Source organism: Cryptomeria japonica, chromosome 2 (genome assembly GCF_030272615.1).
Source record: "Cryptomeria japonica chromosome 2, Sugi_1.0, whole genome shotgun sequence".
NCBI classification, from domain to species: Eukaryota; Viridiplantae; Streptophyta; class Pinopsida; order Cupressales; family Cupressaceae; genus Cryptomeria; species Cryptomeria japonica.
In genome coordinates this window covers 502276368-502295463 of record NC_081406.1, presented here as the reverse complement: position 1 = coordinate 502295463, position 19096 = coordinate 502276368, and the positions used below count along the sequence as shown (strand labels likewise).

The window sequence follows — 19096 nt, the reverse complement described above, 5'->3', positions numbered from 1 at the left end:
TTTTCCTTAAGTTGCAAGTTTTAATGTTTTCCTTTGTTTTAGTCTTTGTAGGGAAATTTTAAGTTAATTACAAGTGCACTTTATGAAATTAGAACTTGTAACTTACTTTTTATTTCCCCCTTAATGTTTTTTGGCTTTTTAAGTCATAATAGGCATTTTTTTTGATAAGTTAAAAGTTAATTTTAAATTATAAATCTAAAAGTCACTTGTAATTCTTTTATAAAGTTCCTATTCAAGTGATTTTACTTGTAATAGGGATTTTATTTCCCTATTACATGTTTTATTTCCAGGTCACTTGTAAAGGGAATTTTAAATCCCCATTACAAGTTCTTTTTTACAAGTTATTAAAACTTGTTAAGGGGGTTTTATTTTCCCCTTACAAGTTATTATGACTTGTAAATCTCAAAAACCCGATTTTTCCTTGTGCAATGAAAAGTAAACATTTTAAACTTGTAAATGAGTTCCTAAAACCCGATTTGCTCTAGAATGGAGATAAAGCTATTTTTTTACTTGTAATATGAAGAAAGAAACCCAATTTTCACTATTACATGCAAAATTATTTGTTGCGTTTCTCCAAGAACCCGACCAGCTTCTTAGGCGAATTTGTTGAAAGTTTCAATCAATTTTTGTGGAGATTTTCTAGGAGGAAGAAGGCGTTTTGAATTCTTAGCTATTTTCATGCATCTTGAAACTCTATCCATGCCATTTGGTGGATTTATTTGCTGGTTTGAAGGCGTTATAACAGCAACACGTGTTCTTCAAATGCCACAATTTGCTCCTCCAAAATGCCACGAATCTTTCGTCTCCTAAGTCGTTTTGCCGTCTCTTGCCTAGGTGTTGGGGTTTGATGAGGTTTTGACCTCTTCTTATGCCATTTTGCAAGGCGTTTTTGCTTCTAAAAACGTGGCTAGGGTTTTGGGAGTTCGATTTGCTGCTTATTTAAAGGTTTTAAGTCTTCATCACAAGGATTGTTGCATTTCCTTAGAAGAGCATTTGGATTGAAGCAAGGTATGTTTTCTTTTCATTTTGTTTATATTTCTTGTCTTCTTGTTTTATCTTTCTAGTTTTAAATTTGTATTTATGTTGGTTTTGCCCTAAAATCGTTTTTGTGAGAGAGATTTTCTCCTTTACAAAGCAATTTGTAAATTGCAATGATCTTCCCGATTTTACCTCTTTACTTGTATTCGGGATTTTAAATCCCGATTACAAGTAGGATGAAAATAATTGATCTTCCCATGTGATTGGAATATTTTAATCATCTTTTGGTAAAATTCCAATTTTCTAAGTTGAAAAATACCCATTCTTTCAAAATCGGATTTTTAGAACCCGATTACATGTTGAAAGTTCTTCCCATTTTCTTGAAGATGACATTCCCAAAATCTTTCCATTTTCATCCATACTCATTGCCATTATTCGTACATACCATTCCCATCATTTCCCACATGTCAAAATCTCATTTTTCACACGCTTCTTCATTTTCCTTTTTACAAGAATACTTGCATTCAGGTTTCAAAAGTTCGATTGCATGTTTGTCTTTCCCCACTTGTATACTTGTAAAATGTTCCCCAAGATACGAAATTGGTCAAAGTCAAGTTTCAAGCATTCCCATTTATTTTCCATCTTTCTCTCACAAAGTTGTGGAGTGCAAGGGTTGGAATTCTTCCCATTTGAAGAAGAAAAAATGTTAGTTGCAGCTGATTTTGATGTTGCTTTAACACTTTTAACTCTTCATCGCAGCATACCAGGTTGTTCTTCAATGTCAGATTTACCATCATCTTCCATTCCAAAGAAGATGAAGTATAAATATGACAAGTATCAGAATGAAGTTTCCCCTTCACAAGTTTCCTCTCCTTTGGATCATATCAAGGATACGGAAATAGATCGTGTTGACATGTCAGAATTCATTAAAAGGGTGGAGGATCCGCATGATAGTAATATGCAGCGGTTGTTGGACAACCACATTCATCATGCATCTTCTTTTCCAGTGGCTACCCTAGAACCTGAATTTGTTCTCGCTTGTGCTCACCACTTTGACAAGGAGACGAGAACCATTAGAAATGATGATGGTGAGGCAATAATCCGCCTTGATGCGGATACTACTGAGAAAGTCTTCAGAATACCATCAGCACCTGTGTATATGGAGATTTCAAAGGATAGTGCAGCTGAGTACTATGTCAAAAGGGAAAAGGACTGCAAATGCCACATTAACAGATGGATTCATGAACCACGAGCCGCTTTCACAAGGTGGGCTAAGTTGTACCGTTGTGACTTCAAGTGGGAAATTGGAGATATCATTACTCTCCTCAGCAGAATGTTGGGTCTTGAGCACTCTAATGTTTTTGAGCCTTGGATGTATCAATTTATCATGTTCATAAGGCAGTCCCATCATATATCATGGGGAGAGATTATCAATGATGCTTTGTGTGAACAACTTGCAGCAGTCCCTACTACCATGACATTCTACATGAACTCATATTTAGCTACGAAACCCAAGGACGCGTCCCCTAATTGAAAACCCCCATCCCAGTCCCGAGGACGTTTCGGGGACTTGGGGACAGCCAGGGGACGTCCCTCGTCCCCAAATTGTCAGAATTTTGAGGGGACGTCCCCGAAACGGGGGGACGGCTTCCCTAGCTGTGGGGGATATCTATACGTCTCGGGGACGGCTGGGGAACGGCTGGGGACAGATTGGGGACACCCCAGCCGTCCCGAGGACGACTAGACGTCCCCCACATCTAGGGCTAGGGAAAAATATTAAAAAAATTTTAAAAAGTCGTATTTTCAATTTTTTTTAAATTTTTCTAACATGGGCCCTCTATCAATTCAAATTTTTCAAAATAGTTATCAAAAATTATTGAAAATACAACTATCTATATTTTTCTAACATGGGCCATCTATATTGAAAAAAATTTAAAAACGACTATCAACTTTTTTATAATTGAATTCTATCAAAAATTAAAAGGCAACATTAAATTTATTAATTCATATCAAATATTTATAATTTTAAATTAATTCATATTATAAATTTTAAAATTTATAAATAGAAAATAAATTAAATAATAAAATATTAAATAATAAATATTATACTTTGCTTTTTAGTATTTACTTAGTACTATTTTGATTTCCATATTGCAATTGACAATGAAACAATATGGCAGCAGTGTAGCCTTTGTGCATTTTGTATGTTATTTCTTTAATATCTATTATGATATGCATATTGACAATGTGAATGAATTGAAATTCTAAATTATGAGTGCATATTGAATATTGAGTCTATTGATACTGTTGTATGTTCGATGTTTGCATTCTAAAATGTTTTCATAGTATCATACACATGCTATATCCATGTTTTCATATGAACATTTAGAATTTTCCTATATATTTTCAATTTTCCCTATATTTTATATAGCCGTCCCTTTTGCCATCCCCCCCGTCCCCAAATTTGGCAAAAAAAATTGTCGTCCTGGAAACTTGGGGTAACGTAGATATTTAGTGTATTTGGCGGCATCACTTAGACATTTCCCTAGTCTTTCTACCAAGCGTGATTGCTCGCTTATACCTGTGTGGGAATACTATCATCAGCTGCCCTTGAGACCCAGTAGATTACATTTCAGGAGGGTTCAAGATGCATTCTTTGGTTACTTCATGTGCCAGTTTGACAAGACTCTAAAGAACAGAAGGGTGTCAGATGAAGCATGGGAAAGAGTGAATGGGTATGGTTGCTTGTTCCTTCAATTCAAGACTTTCACTTATATAAGAGTCGAATGCTACAATGGGCAGCCATACATGCTTCCTAGATACTCAACTAATAAAACTATTCTTATGGAGTTGGGAAGACAGATCATGGTTGTTCCTGCACATCAATCTATCAAACATAAGGTTGGGATGGAGATTTCTACAACCAACCCATTGAAGATTGGCCAGTACTCCCTTATCACATCCAACAAAGCCAAAGCTATGGAGACCGAGATGCAGGAGATTAAACTCAAAAGGTTTAAGTCAAGGGCAGATTTTGACTACCGAGGTAGAAAGGAAAAGATCAAAAAGTCCTTCATACATGTGCATCGCATTGAGGATATCTGGGTGGATCTCCATACAGAAATGGAGGTTCTCAAGATGGACTACTGCAGGCTCACCCTTGAGCAAGTTATTGATTTGAACCTGCTGGACATTCCGCAAGGGATGATTTGAAAGATCCCAACTGGATCCTTTTGTTGTTGCTGCTGTAAATTCTTAATTAAACATACTATATTTTCTGTAATTTTTCGGTGATCTTATAGAATAGACAAAAGTTGCAGAAAGGGATTGTTTCTTTTTGGATTTTGATGTATAAGTAAAGTAATTGATAAATAGCAACAACTGTGAAATAAACAGTAAACAATGTTCATATGTAAGAACATTTAAGCAATCTGAAAATACTACAAATCATACCAGGCAAAAATCCATACATTTATTTGGAGCTGTTCTCAATCTGGATTGATGCCAGATGGAGGAATATTACTGGCAACGAACAAGGAAAACCAAATAAGTTGAATACAACCCTTCAAGCCAACATACAAACAAGGCGTGGTTGCAAAGGAAGCGTGGAAGCTGTTGCAAATCACGTGCCAGCTGAAATAGACCAGCCACCCTGTTGAAACCCCCAATATGCACGTTGAATCTTCAGGCCAAGAAAATGTGTCTTCTACCTCTGACAATCTCTGTGCAATCCTGGATAAATCCACTGTCAACTCCTGCTGAGGTATACGTCCCAGCAAGCTCAAACCTGGGGTTTGCGTCCCAGACCAAAAATCACTCTTCTAGAGCAATTCCCAAATTCGCAAGTTTCAAAATGATCAAAGATGCTATCAATTAGGTTTTCATCTCCTTATAACTCCTTTCTCTGTGCAAGTCGAACCCTAAAGAATAATAAAGCTTGCACTTTATAATTAAAGTGACACTTTCCCAATTATGGCGTCAAACTATAGAAAAATATCACTTTATTGCGAATAAATAGCTTCAAGCTTCCAAAAAGACTCTGGGAGGTGAGAATCATGTAGCAAAGTTCAAAACCTTTCCAACGAGCTATAACACATAGGCATATCAAACCATATGAAGCCAAAAAACCCTTATTACTCTGAAATGGCTATATACATAGCCTTATTTTAGTTTATTTAATTGCTAACTTAGGAAATATATTAAAATATTTCCATAGATCCAATAATAGCCCAAAATAACCAACCAAACATGAATCTGACTTTGTCACCTATCTGTGACTGATGTCAGACAAGATGGGCCAACTGGCAGTCCCATCCCTAAAATCTAGGGATGCTCCTAGAAACTAGGAAACACACCCAATCTTCCTGAAACTGAAACCATGGTATGGTCCCGTGGAACCTCAAATATGGAAACTGCCACAACCTCCTAAAAAGTAGGGAATCTCCCTAAAATCAAGGAACTTTAGTCTGAAGGTCCAAAACGACTCACAGAGCCCCTGCAAAGCTCCATGACCCTGAGAATGAGTCCCCTAACCATGTCATTGACCTACGGGAACTCGAATGGTAGGTCAACCCCTGCTCATCTCATGTCACCTAGAAAAGGGGACATTACAATCTTCCCTTCCCGAAGATTGCTTGCCCTCAAGCAATCTGCACCTACACACTGAAAACCAATTCACTGGATCCCATATCAATCTGATAAACATTGCTTCACCCAACCACTGCGCTACTCTGATATAAACATTTGTATACCCAAAGTGAAACAACTCATCATGGATCCACTGAAGAAATGCACCACACATGTCAATACCAAGATTCCAAATCTTTGCACTGTCATATCCATCCATAATGTCAATACTCATTATACTGCTGTTGTGAACTTGAACATCATCTAACCAGCTAAGAACTTCACTCCAATTGAAGCCACAAGTACTACCAACCATCAATGCTGATATGAATCCATCAATGAGCCAATTTCCAACAAGTAAAGTGTGTTGAATACTTTTCCAAGACCTCCAAACAATTGTTGTAACTTTACCTATATTTCCACAAATTAATGTGCCTTCATTAAAGGTTGCTAAGTAAATGTTTTGTTGAGCCATGTAACAAATGAAGTCCCTTACATGCTGATCTTCATAACCGACTGTCAAATCTAAGAAAACTGAGTCACCAATCAATAAGTACAACGCTGCCTTATCATATGAAAGAGGTGACAAAATCAAAGGTGCATTCGGAATACCTTCTATGCCAATCAAGGATAACTCATTAGTGGTTGGTCCACTACGAGCCTCATTATCAATTCCATCACCACCATATAAAATATAACCAATATCAGCTGAAAATCAGAATTAGATAGCTCTTGTTCCTCCTTACCAATATGGTGATGAGTATCTTGAATGTGCTGAAGTTGAAGCTTAGCCTGATGAGCTATCAACTTGGCTTGCTTGGCTCTTGCCAACCATCCTTCATTCATCCTCTGAGATTGCTCTATATCAGCTGTCCCAAAATGTACAAAATCTGATTTATGATGGATTGTATTATTCACATTATCATAACCCATGATTGCACCATGTGTGCATTCAAGTCTAGAATGCAAATCATTATTCTCTTCTTGACCAAAGGCTGCCATATCTTGAGGAAGAGAAGTATATCACTTTGGTTATGAACCTCGTGGGGTGGCTCGAATAACATGCTAGAGGCTGCTGATTTGCCAAGTTCAACATACACCTCCCCTATCAAGATAGACTCACACACATCCGTCAAACTCTCCTCGGAACCATCACCATTAGGCACATTTTCTGTTTTGTTCCCATCTTCTAAGGTCTGATTTGTAAAAATCAGACTCATTATGACATGTTTCTTCAATATCAAAAGCATCAATAACACCCAAACAATGAGTGTTTGCATGAGATGACCCCTCACAACCATCATCCTCATGCACCAAAGCATCGAAATCTTGATTATGCTCGATAGTAAGACTACTGTCATAAAAGTCAGGGCTGCTATGGCTTGTTTTCCCCTTGCATCCCTCTTGTTTAACACTCATATATTGCGTGCCAACTATAGGAATCCCTCCTACAACTTCCTCCTCATGTGCCATGACCTTTGAATCATCATTGTGTTCATATGAAAGACTGCTGTTATAAAAATCAGAATGGTTGCCATACCTTTGTGAGATGTTTTCAACATTCATAGGTACCACTTCATCCCTTATAGCATGTTCATCAAATTCTTCATAGAGATTTTTACAAACCTTATTTATGGATGAGTCAATCAGTTCTTCTCTTTTTATTTGCAGCTGATATGAATTCATAGCATCTTCAGCTTCATCTGGAATACCCATAAATTGGGTGAAAGTAAGCATATCCTGTAGCTTTTTTGGAAGGGAGCAATACCCATGATAGTTGCTTATGACTGTATCACTGAATGTTTTAACAGGGGGCCTCCTCCTTGTACTTTTAGATGTAGTTGTACCTCTAGTGTGTCTTGAACTCTTTGAAGGTGTTTGACCAAATTCCTTCCCTGCTTGTTTATTTTTACATAACCCTGTCATGATGATTCTTTTTATGTCCAACTGAAAACCAAATCCAATCACACCAAGTAAATGCAATTACCACCCCACAGGCTAGCAGGATTATGCTCTGATACCACTGAAAGATCCCAAATGGATCCTTTTGTTGTTGCTGTTGTAAATTCTTAATTAAGCATACTATATTTTCTGTAATTTTTCAGTGATCTTATAGAATAGACAAAAGTTGCAGAAAGGGATTGTTTTTTTGGGGGTTTTGATGTATAAGTAAAGTAATTGATAAATAGCAACAACTGTGAAATAAACAGTAAACAATGTTCATATGTAAGAACACTTAAGCAATCTGAAATACTGCAAATCATACCAGGCAAATAACCTAGTTTTGTAATCAGCAAGAATCCATACATTTATTTGGAGCTGTTCTCAATCTGGATTGATGCCAGATGGAGGAATATTACTGGCACCGAAAAAGGAAGACCAAATAAGCTGAATACAACCCTTCAAGCCAACATACAAACAAGGTGTGGTTGCAAAGGAGGCGTTGAAGCTGCTGCAAATCACGTGCCAACTGAAATAGACCAGCCACCCTATTGAAACCCCCAATACGCACGCTGAATCTTTAGGCCAAGAAGATGTGTCTTCTACCTCTGACAATCTCTATGCAATCCTAGATAAATCCATTGTCAACTCCTGCTGAGGGCTACGTCCCAGCAAGCTCAAACCTAGGGTTTGCATCCCAGACCAAAAATCACTCTTCCAGAGCAATTCCCAAATTTGCAAATTTCAAAATGATCAAAGATGCTATCAATTAGGTTTTCATCTCCTTATAACTCCTTTCTCTTTGCAAGTCGAACCCTAAAGAATAATAAAGCTTGCGCTTTATAATTAAAGTGACACTTTCCCAATTATGGCGTCAAACTATAGAAAAATATCACTTTATTGCAAATGAATAGCTTCAAGCATCCAAAAAGACTCCGGGAGGTGAGAATCATGTAGTAAAGTTCAAGACGTTTCCAACGAGCTATAACACATAGGCATATCAAACCAGATGAAGCCAAAAACCCCTTATTACTCCGAAATGGCTATATACATAGCCTTATTTTAATTTATTTAATCGCTAACTTAGGAAATATTTAAATATATTAAAATATTTCCATAGATCCAATAATAGCCCAAAATAACCAACCAAACATGAATCTGACTTTGTCACCTGTCTGTGACTGATGCCAAACAAGATGGGTCAACTGGCAGTCCCATCCCTAAAATCTAGGGATGCTCCTAGAAACTAAGAAACACACCCAATCTTCCTAAAACTGAAACCATGGTATGGTCCCGTGGAACCTCAAATATGGAAACTGCCACAACCTCCTAAAAAGTAGGGAATCTCCCTAAAATCAAGGAATTGTCGTCTGAAGGTCCAAAACGACTTACAGAGCCCCTGCAAAGCTCCATGACCCTGCGAATGAGTCCCCTAACCATGTCATTGACCTATGGGAACTCGAATGCTAGGTCAACCCCTACTCATCTCATGTCACCTAGAAAAAGGGACATTACATGATTGATGATGGGAATGTGCTTGATCCAGAGTATGTCTCACGAAGGGTTAATGAAGCCCCACTTCCTTTAGTCCAATGGTCATATAAAGAATGCATTTCCATTCTTGAAAGATTTCAGCCTACCCTAGCTAACACCAACACTTGGCTCAAAGGTAGTCGTGTTAGATTCGTCAAGATCAAGGTTGGAAAGGAAGATGACTCTACGGGACCTCTTGGACGTAAGTCCGAGATTCAAATCGACAAAAGGAAGGTGCATCATCTTCAGGCACTAGGATCAAATTGCGGGTTAGTCGGGTAATAGTGCTTCCTCCTAAGGAGACGACAGTTCGTGGAAAAAAATTTCCCAGATTCACATTCATGCGATTGATCCCGATGATCCGGAGGAAGGACAACAATCAAATGATGCTCCTAAGTCACTGACTTTGGAGTCACCTCATGAGATTCCCTCCTCAGTTTCCATGGAGCTGCCTCTATCTCCACCTGACACAGTAGTGGATGAGTCTCCTCAAAATGTTGTTCCCATTTCAGCAGTTGAGCCACCCCTTGATCATCAACAAGAGAGTTTGCTAGAAATCTTCGAGGATACTCCTGCATGCATTCATTTGTCAGAGATTGATACCTCTACTTTCGGCTTTGAAGAGTTTATGAGACAATCTTCATGCCCTTTGGTTACCGAGCAAACCATAGTTGCCATCTAGACAGATACTTCTCCCAAGGTGATCACGACTGTTCAAATAGAAACTGCTTCTCCTTTGCCTTCAGTAGCTACTGGAGGAGAACTAATCGTTTCACCTCCATGGCTTAGTTCTTTCACTCCCAAGAAGAAGGAGGAAATTCTCCTGATGTATTTGATTATCAGCAGCTCAAGCAATCTAGGCCCAAGGTTGCTAAAAAAGCCAAGACATTCTCAAGGGTAACAGTTGATAGTAATAAGATGAAGGTGGTTGAAATTGTTGAGCCTCTTGCAGATAAGCCATGTGAGAAAATGCAAGTTGTTGATTACAAGGTTTCAAGGATAGAATTGGGTAAACAAACGCATGAAGTGGTCAAGCATGATGGCTTGCAATCCGTAGCTTCACTAGTACAGCAGTATGATGAACTTCTAGCAAAGAAAGACAAGCTAGAAGAGGAGAAAAGGCAACTTGTTGCAGTTGTTCATAAAATCACAAAACCTGCTGGTGAAGGGAGTATTCCTTCAAGTTCTTCCGGTTCACAAGAATCAATTCTGGGAGTTGAAAGAGCTACTTAGAAGGTACAAGCGTTGGACTCTTGGGTGGATCAACTTCATGATTTGTGTGCGCAAGTGCTAAAAGACATATTCCAAATGATGGTTAAGTTGGAGACCATTGAAGAAAAATTGAATCATTCCTCTGAGACTTTCAAACAAAACTTGGAAAGGGTTGAAGGTAGCTTGACGGTTTGACACAAGATGCCTCGACAACAGTTGAGTGCTCTTCAGGAGCATGCCATTATTCCTTCCAGGATCATATATCTGGAATTTGAAGAGCTTCTAGAGAACAAAGCCCTCGTTCTCAAATCCCTCATTGAAGAAATTGATGACGCAATGAGATTGTCAGTTGAAGTATTCCAAGGTGTTGTTTCTCACTGTGAGAAGGCCTCTTGCAATATCATGGATCAGAATGGGGAGTTGATACCAGAAGAAGAAGTGCTCGCAGATCTACAGATGAAGATTTATAATGAGTGGAGGAGTGAACAATTTTCAGCTACCTCAATTCAAGTTTTGATGAAACATCAAATCTTCTTGCATGAAATCCAATCCACTTTGGAGAAGAACAACTCTATGCTTCTTCAATGCCATGATACCATTGTGAAGACCAGTGTTTTAAGACTCGCCACGGACTCACGAGTTCATGGGAGCCACGAGTCGACTCGCCAAGGACTTGCGAGGCGAGTCCTGGCGAGTCCATATGAAAGACTCGCGAGTCTTTTGCTTGGACTTGCGAGTCTTTCATATGGACTCGCGCAGCCTAGTTTACACGCCATATAACCAATAAAACACAGTTTTATTTTGTTTTTTCACCTCATTTGGCATTTTTGATTGGTTATAGCAGGTTTGTAGGGTTTGAAGAAGGAGATGGAAGAAAATAAAATCAGCAAAAGAGATCTAGATAAGGATTTTTTCTCTTTTTTTTTTCATTTGAATCATTTTCATGTTTTGAAAATCCAAAGAATCTTGAAAAACAAGGGGATATGCTGCCAAAAAAAATTATATTTCCTTTCCTAAGTTATTTCCTCATATTTTTTTCTTGTTTTTGAATGCTATTTTTCCCAAATGATTCATTGTCATTTTTTTGTTGATTTTCCATAAAACCCTGCTGATTTTTTTATTTTTTCATGTTAAATCAGCAATGGCAAGTTCAACTCCAAGGGCAACCCCAAGGTCAGGAAGACAAAGAGATAAAGCATGGAAATATGGGATTCCAGGAAGCAAAAACGGGGAGGTCACTTGCACCGAATGTACAAAATGGATGACGGGTGGAATCAATAGATTAAAATACCACCTTGCACAAATACCTGGATATGGTGTGGAGGCATGCCCCAAATCAACTCCTGAGATTATTAGAGAGATGAAGGTCATTCTTGCTGGGAATGATATGCAAAAGGAAGAAAGGCAAAAATTATAAAAAGCCATGGCAACTGCAATGAATCCCACATTGTCCACTTGGGGTCCCATTGGTCACACTCATGGTTGTGAGTCACTTTCATCTTTTGGTGACAATGAGGGTGAGGCTAGCGACACTCCTATTAGATCAGACCCTAATTTTTTTGTACCACGCAATGTTCCAGGTGCACAACCTTCACTTGAAGGTACAGGATGGAATAGAGATAAGCATGAACAAGCAAGGATAGTAGCTTCAAACTTTTGGTTTTACAATAATCTATCTTTCAATGCAGCAAACAATGTGTATTGGGAAGGTTTGGTTAATGCATTAATAGTTGCGGGTAAGAGGTTTAAGGCCCCAACAGGTCATGACTTCAATGGGCCATTGCTAGAGAAAGCTGTAAAAAATACACAAGTTGTGGTTGATGATCAGAAAAGGTATTGGAAGAGAAAAGGATGCAACATTTTATCTGATGGATGGACAGATGGACGGAATAGGACTCTTCTCAACTTCTTGGTAGCTTCAAATGGTGCAATGGTATTCCTAAAGTCTATTGATGCCTCAAATGAAATAAAAAATGCAAAGACTTTGTGTAATTTGTTGGATGGGTTGGTTCAGGAAGTTGGAGTTGAGAATGTTGTCCAAATTATCACGGACAACACAGGTGCATATGTATCTACAGGTAGAATGCTTATGGAGAGGCATCCTATGATTACATGGAGCCCTTGTGCCGCACATTGCTTGGACTTGATGCTAGAGGACATTGGGAAGATTGGATGGGTGAAAAAGGTGGTTGAAGATGCAAGAAGTGTCACCAAATTCATCTACAACCATACTTGGGTGCTTGCTTTGATGAGAAAACACACAAATGGCAAGGACCTTGTGCGACCTAGAGTGACACAATTTGCTAGCCACTTCATCACTTTACAGAGCATTCTTAATGCCATTCCTCATCTTAAGCAGATGTTTGTGTCTGATGCTTGGTTGGGGTTTGCATACTCCAAAAGACCTGAAGCAGAGAAGATTCTAAGCAATTGTTTCTGATGAAGGGTTCACCAAAAGTGGAGAGGAGTTGACTGCGGTAAGTAACAAACACAAAAGTAAACTTTATACAATCTTGTTTGTTTGCTGATTTTATTTTTTAGGTGTTAATTTTGTACTAATTTAAAATTTGTTTTCATATTTTTAGGTGACAGAACCTTTGGTAAGGGTTCTTCGTATGGTGGATGGAGAGGGCATTCCAATGGGTTTCATTTATGAGGCCATGGATAGGGCCAAAGAGGCCATTTCACATTACTATCGTGGAAGTACGAGAAAATGTGAAATCCTTTGGCGCATCATTGATCGTAGGTGGACAAACCAACTCCACCAACCGATACATGCCTTCGCCTACTTTTTGAACCCGAAATTCTACTTCTCTGATTCATTTAGGGTTGATGAGGAGGTCATGGCAGATGTTATTGCATGCATTGATAACATGGCACCTGATCCTGAGTTGAGAGACAAGGTTCTTGATGAGTTGGAGGTGAGATTTGACATTTGCAATTGCTCTATCTTTAGATATGAATTCGGAAACGTTCATTATTGAATTTGAGTTTGACACTTTGACTATCTATTTATGAATTTGGAAATGTTCATTGTTCAAGATCTACAAGAGTGCAGAGGGGAGACTCTTCTCATCACAACTAGCAATTGATAGGAGGGGAAAACAACATTTAGGTAAAAAATTTAGTAACTTAGTTCAATACTCCAAGAAATAAACTACAAACTTGATTGTTACATTTTTTTTTCAATTATAATATTTTTAAATGTTTTTTGTAAATTTATGGTGGGAGAATTATGTTGGCACGCCTAATCTTCAAAAGATAGCCGCCTGTGTTTTGTCTCAGTCATGCAGTGCTTCTGGGTGTGAATGAAATTGGAGTGTATTTGAGAACATTCACACAAAGAAAAGAAATAGATTGACACAAAAACGACTCAATGATCTAGTCTTCGATCGGTACAACCTTCGCCTTCGAGTTAGACAGGTGGAGGGTGTTTCACATGAGGCCATTGACTTGGATGAAATTGATCCATATGCTGATTAGACCGTGAATGAACAAAATGATGGTGACGATGTCCTCCTTACTAAAGAAGAAATTGCAGAAATAGAGAGAGGAGCAGCACAAGATGCAGAAGGAGCAAGATTAGATGAAATGGAGGATGAAGATGAGGACAAAGATGAGGACGAGGATGAGGACTTTGACTTTGAAGAAGAATCATCTCACCATTTAGAAACCACAACACCCACTACTACTACTTCTAGCTCAAGGCCTAAAAAATTGAACTATATTAAGAGAAATACAAAGAGGAAGACGTAGTCTTCTCTTTGGTTTGTTCATTGTTGTTTTTCACATTTCGAGTTGGACATATCATTATATGTAATTTTGTGAACATTTATAAACATATGCTGCTATTATACATTTTAGAGTTGAAACTATGAATATGAATGATGAAATTTCAAATATTGCGTGTTTGTAGATCATATCACGTGTGTAATGTTTCAATTATGGCTCTTATGTTCTCTAAATGCATTAATTTCTTTATTTTTTTTTGTAAAACTACGGGTTTTTGTTTTGCCGAGTCCTTGTCGAGTCTTTCACAAGTCTGAGTCCGAGTCCAAATTTTTGGTTTGCCGAGTCCGAGTTTTAAAACTTTGGTGAAGACCATGATTTTTGCCAAGAACACCCACGAGCCAAATCCTACCGAGCTACAAACGATCATCTAGAAGTTCAAAGGATTCATGTCTTCACATGATGCAACTTAAGTGTTTTTCAACACTTAGTTGCATTTTTTTAAGAATTGTAATCTCTTAGTTGTAGTTTTTCTTTTGACAAGTTTACTTATAAAAACATTTTGTAAATTGCAAGTCAAGTCATTACTTGCACTTTTGTAATTACAAGTAGACGAGTAACAAGTCAATTTAGAATAGGACTTGTAACTTTGAATAAGTCATAGTTAGTTATTGAATAAGTCTTGGTGGTTGAGAGAATTTCTCAAGTTAGTTAGAATCCTCCCACCTTTTTCTCAAGACTCCTCTACTATAAATACTTGAGTGGGTCTATTGTAATCTTTATCTTTTGGAAAGCAAGCAAAAACTCTGCCAAATTTGCAGCAAAGAAGACTTTGAGCTTTATGTGTACATTGAAGGATTGAAAGGAATAGAAGAAAATTACTAGTATTGAGACTTTGTGCTATATTCTTGAGTTTATGTTCAACATTACCTTTCTTGCAAGTGTTTCTTGAAGGGCTTAATCAAATTTGATTTGCAGACTTTGTACTGCAAGTATTGGAGATTAATTTAGTTAAAATAGAAGTTCTATTGAGAAAAGTTGTAAGACTTTGTGCTTACACTCGTTCTTGAGAGAGATTAGAAGTAGATTTTATAATAAGAAATAGCTATGAAACTTTGAGCTCACACTAGTTCTTGCTGTCTTGTGTAGAAAGAAATAAGTTATTTCAGACTTTGTGCTGTCATAATTTGTTATTGATGTCATTAGAATAGAAAAGGGTAGATAGGATTTGACATAGTCAAGACTTTGAGCATGATATTGTTGTCACGTCCCGAAGGAAGTGACGGAAGTCTTTGAACTTTCAGGAAACTCCATTTCCTTTCTCTCATTTCATTTCAAAAAGTTGTTACTGTTGTTTTATGTTAAATAGCTATCACTTTTCTGTGAAGAGAAAAGGATATTGACTTTCTTGAAAAAAGAAGAAAGACTGTTGTCCCATCTTATTTTAATTTTAGTATTAGATAGATAGGGGGAGTCTTCCCTTAATTAGGAGAGTTTTACTCACACATTGTTGTTGAAGCCACAATTTTGTATATTTCCCCAAGTGTACAAAATTTTCAACCAACACACACGTGGTGCTTTTTCCTACCATCTGAAGTATAATATTAAATTGACTGAATAAATATTAAAATTCTTCATTAATGACAGCACATTGAACATGCCAATTAATTTTGGTACAAATTAAACCAAAAAACCACTACTTATCAAAAGTTCATTACATGTGATATCATAGTCAAAACAAACAAACCAGTCAATTAAATACAATCAGTGCAACCAATTCCAAAAGGCTTTCTTACCCATGGCAATGATGATACGAAGTGGAACAACAAAATAGTATTACTATTTATTTCATGTCCTTCACGTAGTTTACTTGAGAAACAACTTACAAATACAAAATTGTTATTTTCAACTATCAAATAATGGCTTTACGTCTGCAATGTCCCATTTTTAATAGAATTAAAATATATATATATATTATTTAATTCCCAAGGTTAAAATATTTCCAAAAAGGGGAATTCTATAAGAATTGATTATTATTATTACCTTAGGCTTAAATTAAGGGTAATATTAATAATTAATAAACTGACTTTAGGGAAGGACTAATTAAACTAAATTAATTAATCATGGTAACTGAATGGGAAGAACTGTCAAGCGATATTATTAAAGGAGCTTTGAATTGATTGAAAAATCATTCGGCAAAATTATTTCAGAGTTATTAGAGAGCCTTGGCTTTCAGGTTGGTTGGAGAATGCAAACCCTTGAACTTGTAGGGTTGGATTTAAACCCAACGTGATACTGGTGGTGGATTTGTGACGGACTGCACATTTGGGTTCAACAGTAAATTTGCAGAATCTTTTGTGAAGACAAATTTATAGAATGATAATATTCAGGTTGCAGGAGAAGTGATATTTCATTGCTGGTGAATAAAATAATAATATTGGCGCTGAAGTTTGAGTTTATTAAATATTTCATATTCTCTATAGTTCTGAAGATTAATTCATTGTTTGCACTAAATTTACATCGTGTGAAAAATATTATCTGAAGAATATTATCAGTTGCATTTCTTCTCTATTCTGGAAAAGCTTTTAAAAGAAAGGATTTATTCCTCCATTGGCTACGTATGGTATTAATCTTGTGTATCACTTTATTATTATTCTGATGGCTTTGAATGAGTAGGGATTCTATTGAAAAGATATCAATTGCTGCTGTATCTATGCTAAGTGCCATTCAAGGCGTTAAGTATTATTTGGGGTCATCATTATTTAATTGAATGATATTTACTATATGGAGACTTATTGATATAAGGTTTATTAGTTTGTCGGCCCCAGCTGTGATGCACTTAGGAAGGATTTTAGGTGATTAAATAAAATACATTCCTAATGTTTGTATCGAGAAGAGTGGGTAGCGTAAGAAGAAAATATCACATGGGAAATATTTTATAAAGAAGATTTGTAATGTTTCGAAGGTCAAAAATCTGGCAGCACTATGTGTTGTGGCATGAATAATCCTTGGATTTAATAATCGTGGTATTGGAATAAAGGAATCAGGAGTTTGGTCTTTGCCATTACCTAGGAAGATATCTTCATTCCTTATTCACCTTGATGCAAATATAATTGGGCCTTTAATTAATTTGTGTATGGTTTGCAAATAGTTGGGATTATATTTTACCCGCAGCTATATTCTTTCTGTGCAATATTATTATTGGCATCAAGTGTCTCTTTTTGGGCTGCGAATCTGTCCTCACAGATGCAATATTATTATCGGGGAAAAGAGTTTGTATTGAAGCGGCCATTCTATGTTCTTGGCTTGCAATTCTGCTGTCTGGGCGTGGAACTCTTTACTATATTTCTGGCATCTTTTTCATTGTCGAGTAGATTGCTAAAGCTAGCTTTGGGCTATGGAACTAAATGTGTTTTTAAAGATTTACCATTACTGTGCATAAGGAATTTATATTTGCAAATGTTTTTCAAACAGCTTATCAGATTGTGGGATTCAATTATGCCTATCAATTAAAGTGATTGTGAAGTACGTTTACTGTTGACAGTTCTAAAATAATGGACACAGTCATGAAATCTGGAGTATATGTGGAGCCATTTGCAGACCTGTGCACTCAAACATTGAAGAAATACCTGCAGCATGATATTGTGGACGATGTTGCTGGCTATGATGAGATCTCACTTTATTTGGATTTCACTTTAATGCATTGTATGAATGCCAAGCATTCCATTTACTGGCCACTTACATCAGTTTTGTATTCTGAATCTTTGCAGCAAATAAAGGTCAGAATTTCATTTGCCTCTGTGATTCTGTGTATTGCTGCTATGTTCATTATTGACTTGGCTTAGTTAGAAAGTCCAAGTTCTATTTATGTTATTTTATTCTTCCTGTGCCAAGGCAAAATTTGTGTTGAACACATCAAGCAGTAAAACAAATTGAATCTACCAATCTGAAACTACACAAACAACAGTATAGAATTCAGGAATAATCAGCAAAGTGTAGTATTTAAGTGAAAATTAAGGAACCACTTGGAAGGGGTCTTTACAACGTCCATGAAGAGAATCAGTTTGTGAATAGGTATTTGTTAATATACTTGACCTAAATAGAATTTGACTTTTCTGTTAATCTAAACTTTAAAATATTCCACCCTTGAGGAATTCCATTATTCCAAATAGTTACCAAAGGTCAAATAGGAATCATGCTTCGACCTTTTCGAATAGACAAAAGCATAAGATAAAGCCTGGATTACATTCCTTCAACTAATTTCAATTATTGCACTACCATTAATATACTAATCAGACATTTGCTTAAAATAAAAAATAAAAAGTGGGTCTTTGATTGACACATTGGAATTTGGAAAATACAACAAACCAAGTGTGACCATGATACCAAACTGAAAGCAAAACCTACCACACAAAATAAACCAAAGAGTCCTTTTGGGCATTCTTTTCCAGTAACAGTGCCATTGCCCCCAGAAATTCCATGGTCACTTCCATTTCCTCCCCTACATGATATAAAAGGTAAAAACAAATAAAAACAGTTCTACCATAAGATTTTTCTGCAAAATTAAAAAGGCAAAAATAAATGAAAACGGTTCTTCCATAAAACTATTTCTGCACATATTAAGCACACCATAATATCCAAGTCTGAAATAAGCACCTCGTATAAATTGTGCCATTAACATTTGCAATTGGAACATATTCATCTCCAGTAGGAATGCCTGACCAATGAAAATGTACCCTTCCACCAGCACCACCTCCACCACCAACACGACCTCCGTGGCCCCCAGCACTAGAAAGGAAGGAATTGTTACCTAGTGTAAGTGTCTGTAAAAACAAAAGAAGAGTTCCACCAGAACCACCACCAGATCCACCAGCCATTTCTGTGATTCGATCTTCTGTCTCTGATTCCAAACTTTCTCCATCTGCTTTTACAGATCCAAAGATGTCCAACTTCCACAATGGATGTTCCTTGGAACCCATCACTGCAACCATCCAAGTGATTCATTGAGAAATTTCAAATCGAGATTGATAAATATATTAGATATGGACCCAAAATTTTACTCTGTAAACCAAAATTA

General features: G+C 37.0%; 1 protein-coding gene across 6 annotated transcripts in view; it reads right to left on the bottom strand.

The window, feature by feature from the left end:
- LOC131078912 (uncharacterized) overlaps positions 1-19096 on the bottom strand; it is a 273049-nt gene that overhangs the window by 109762 nt on the left and 144191 nt on the right. For all 6 annotated transcript variants that reach the window (XM_058016747.2, XM_058016743.2, XM_058016749.2 and 3 more), the window contains 2 exons: positions 18676-19000; positions 18427-18520 (listed from right to left, as the gene is read on the bottom strand). In XM_058016747.2, coding sequence (XP_057872730.1) covers positions 18427-18520; positions 18676-19000 — 419 coding nt within the window. The remainder of the gene's footprint in view (positions 1-18426; positions 18521-18675; positions 19001-19096) is intronic.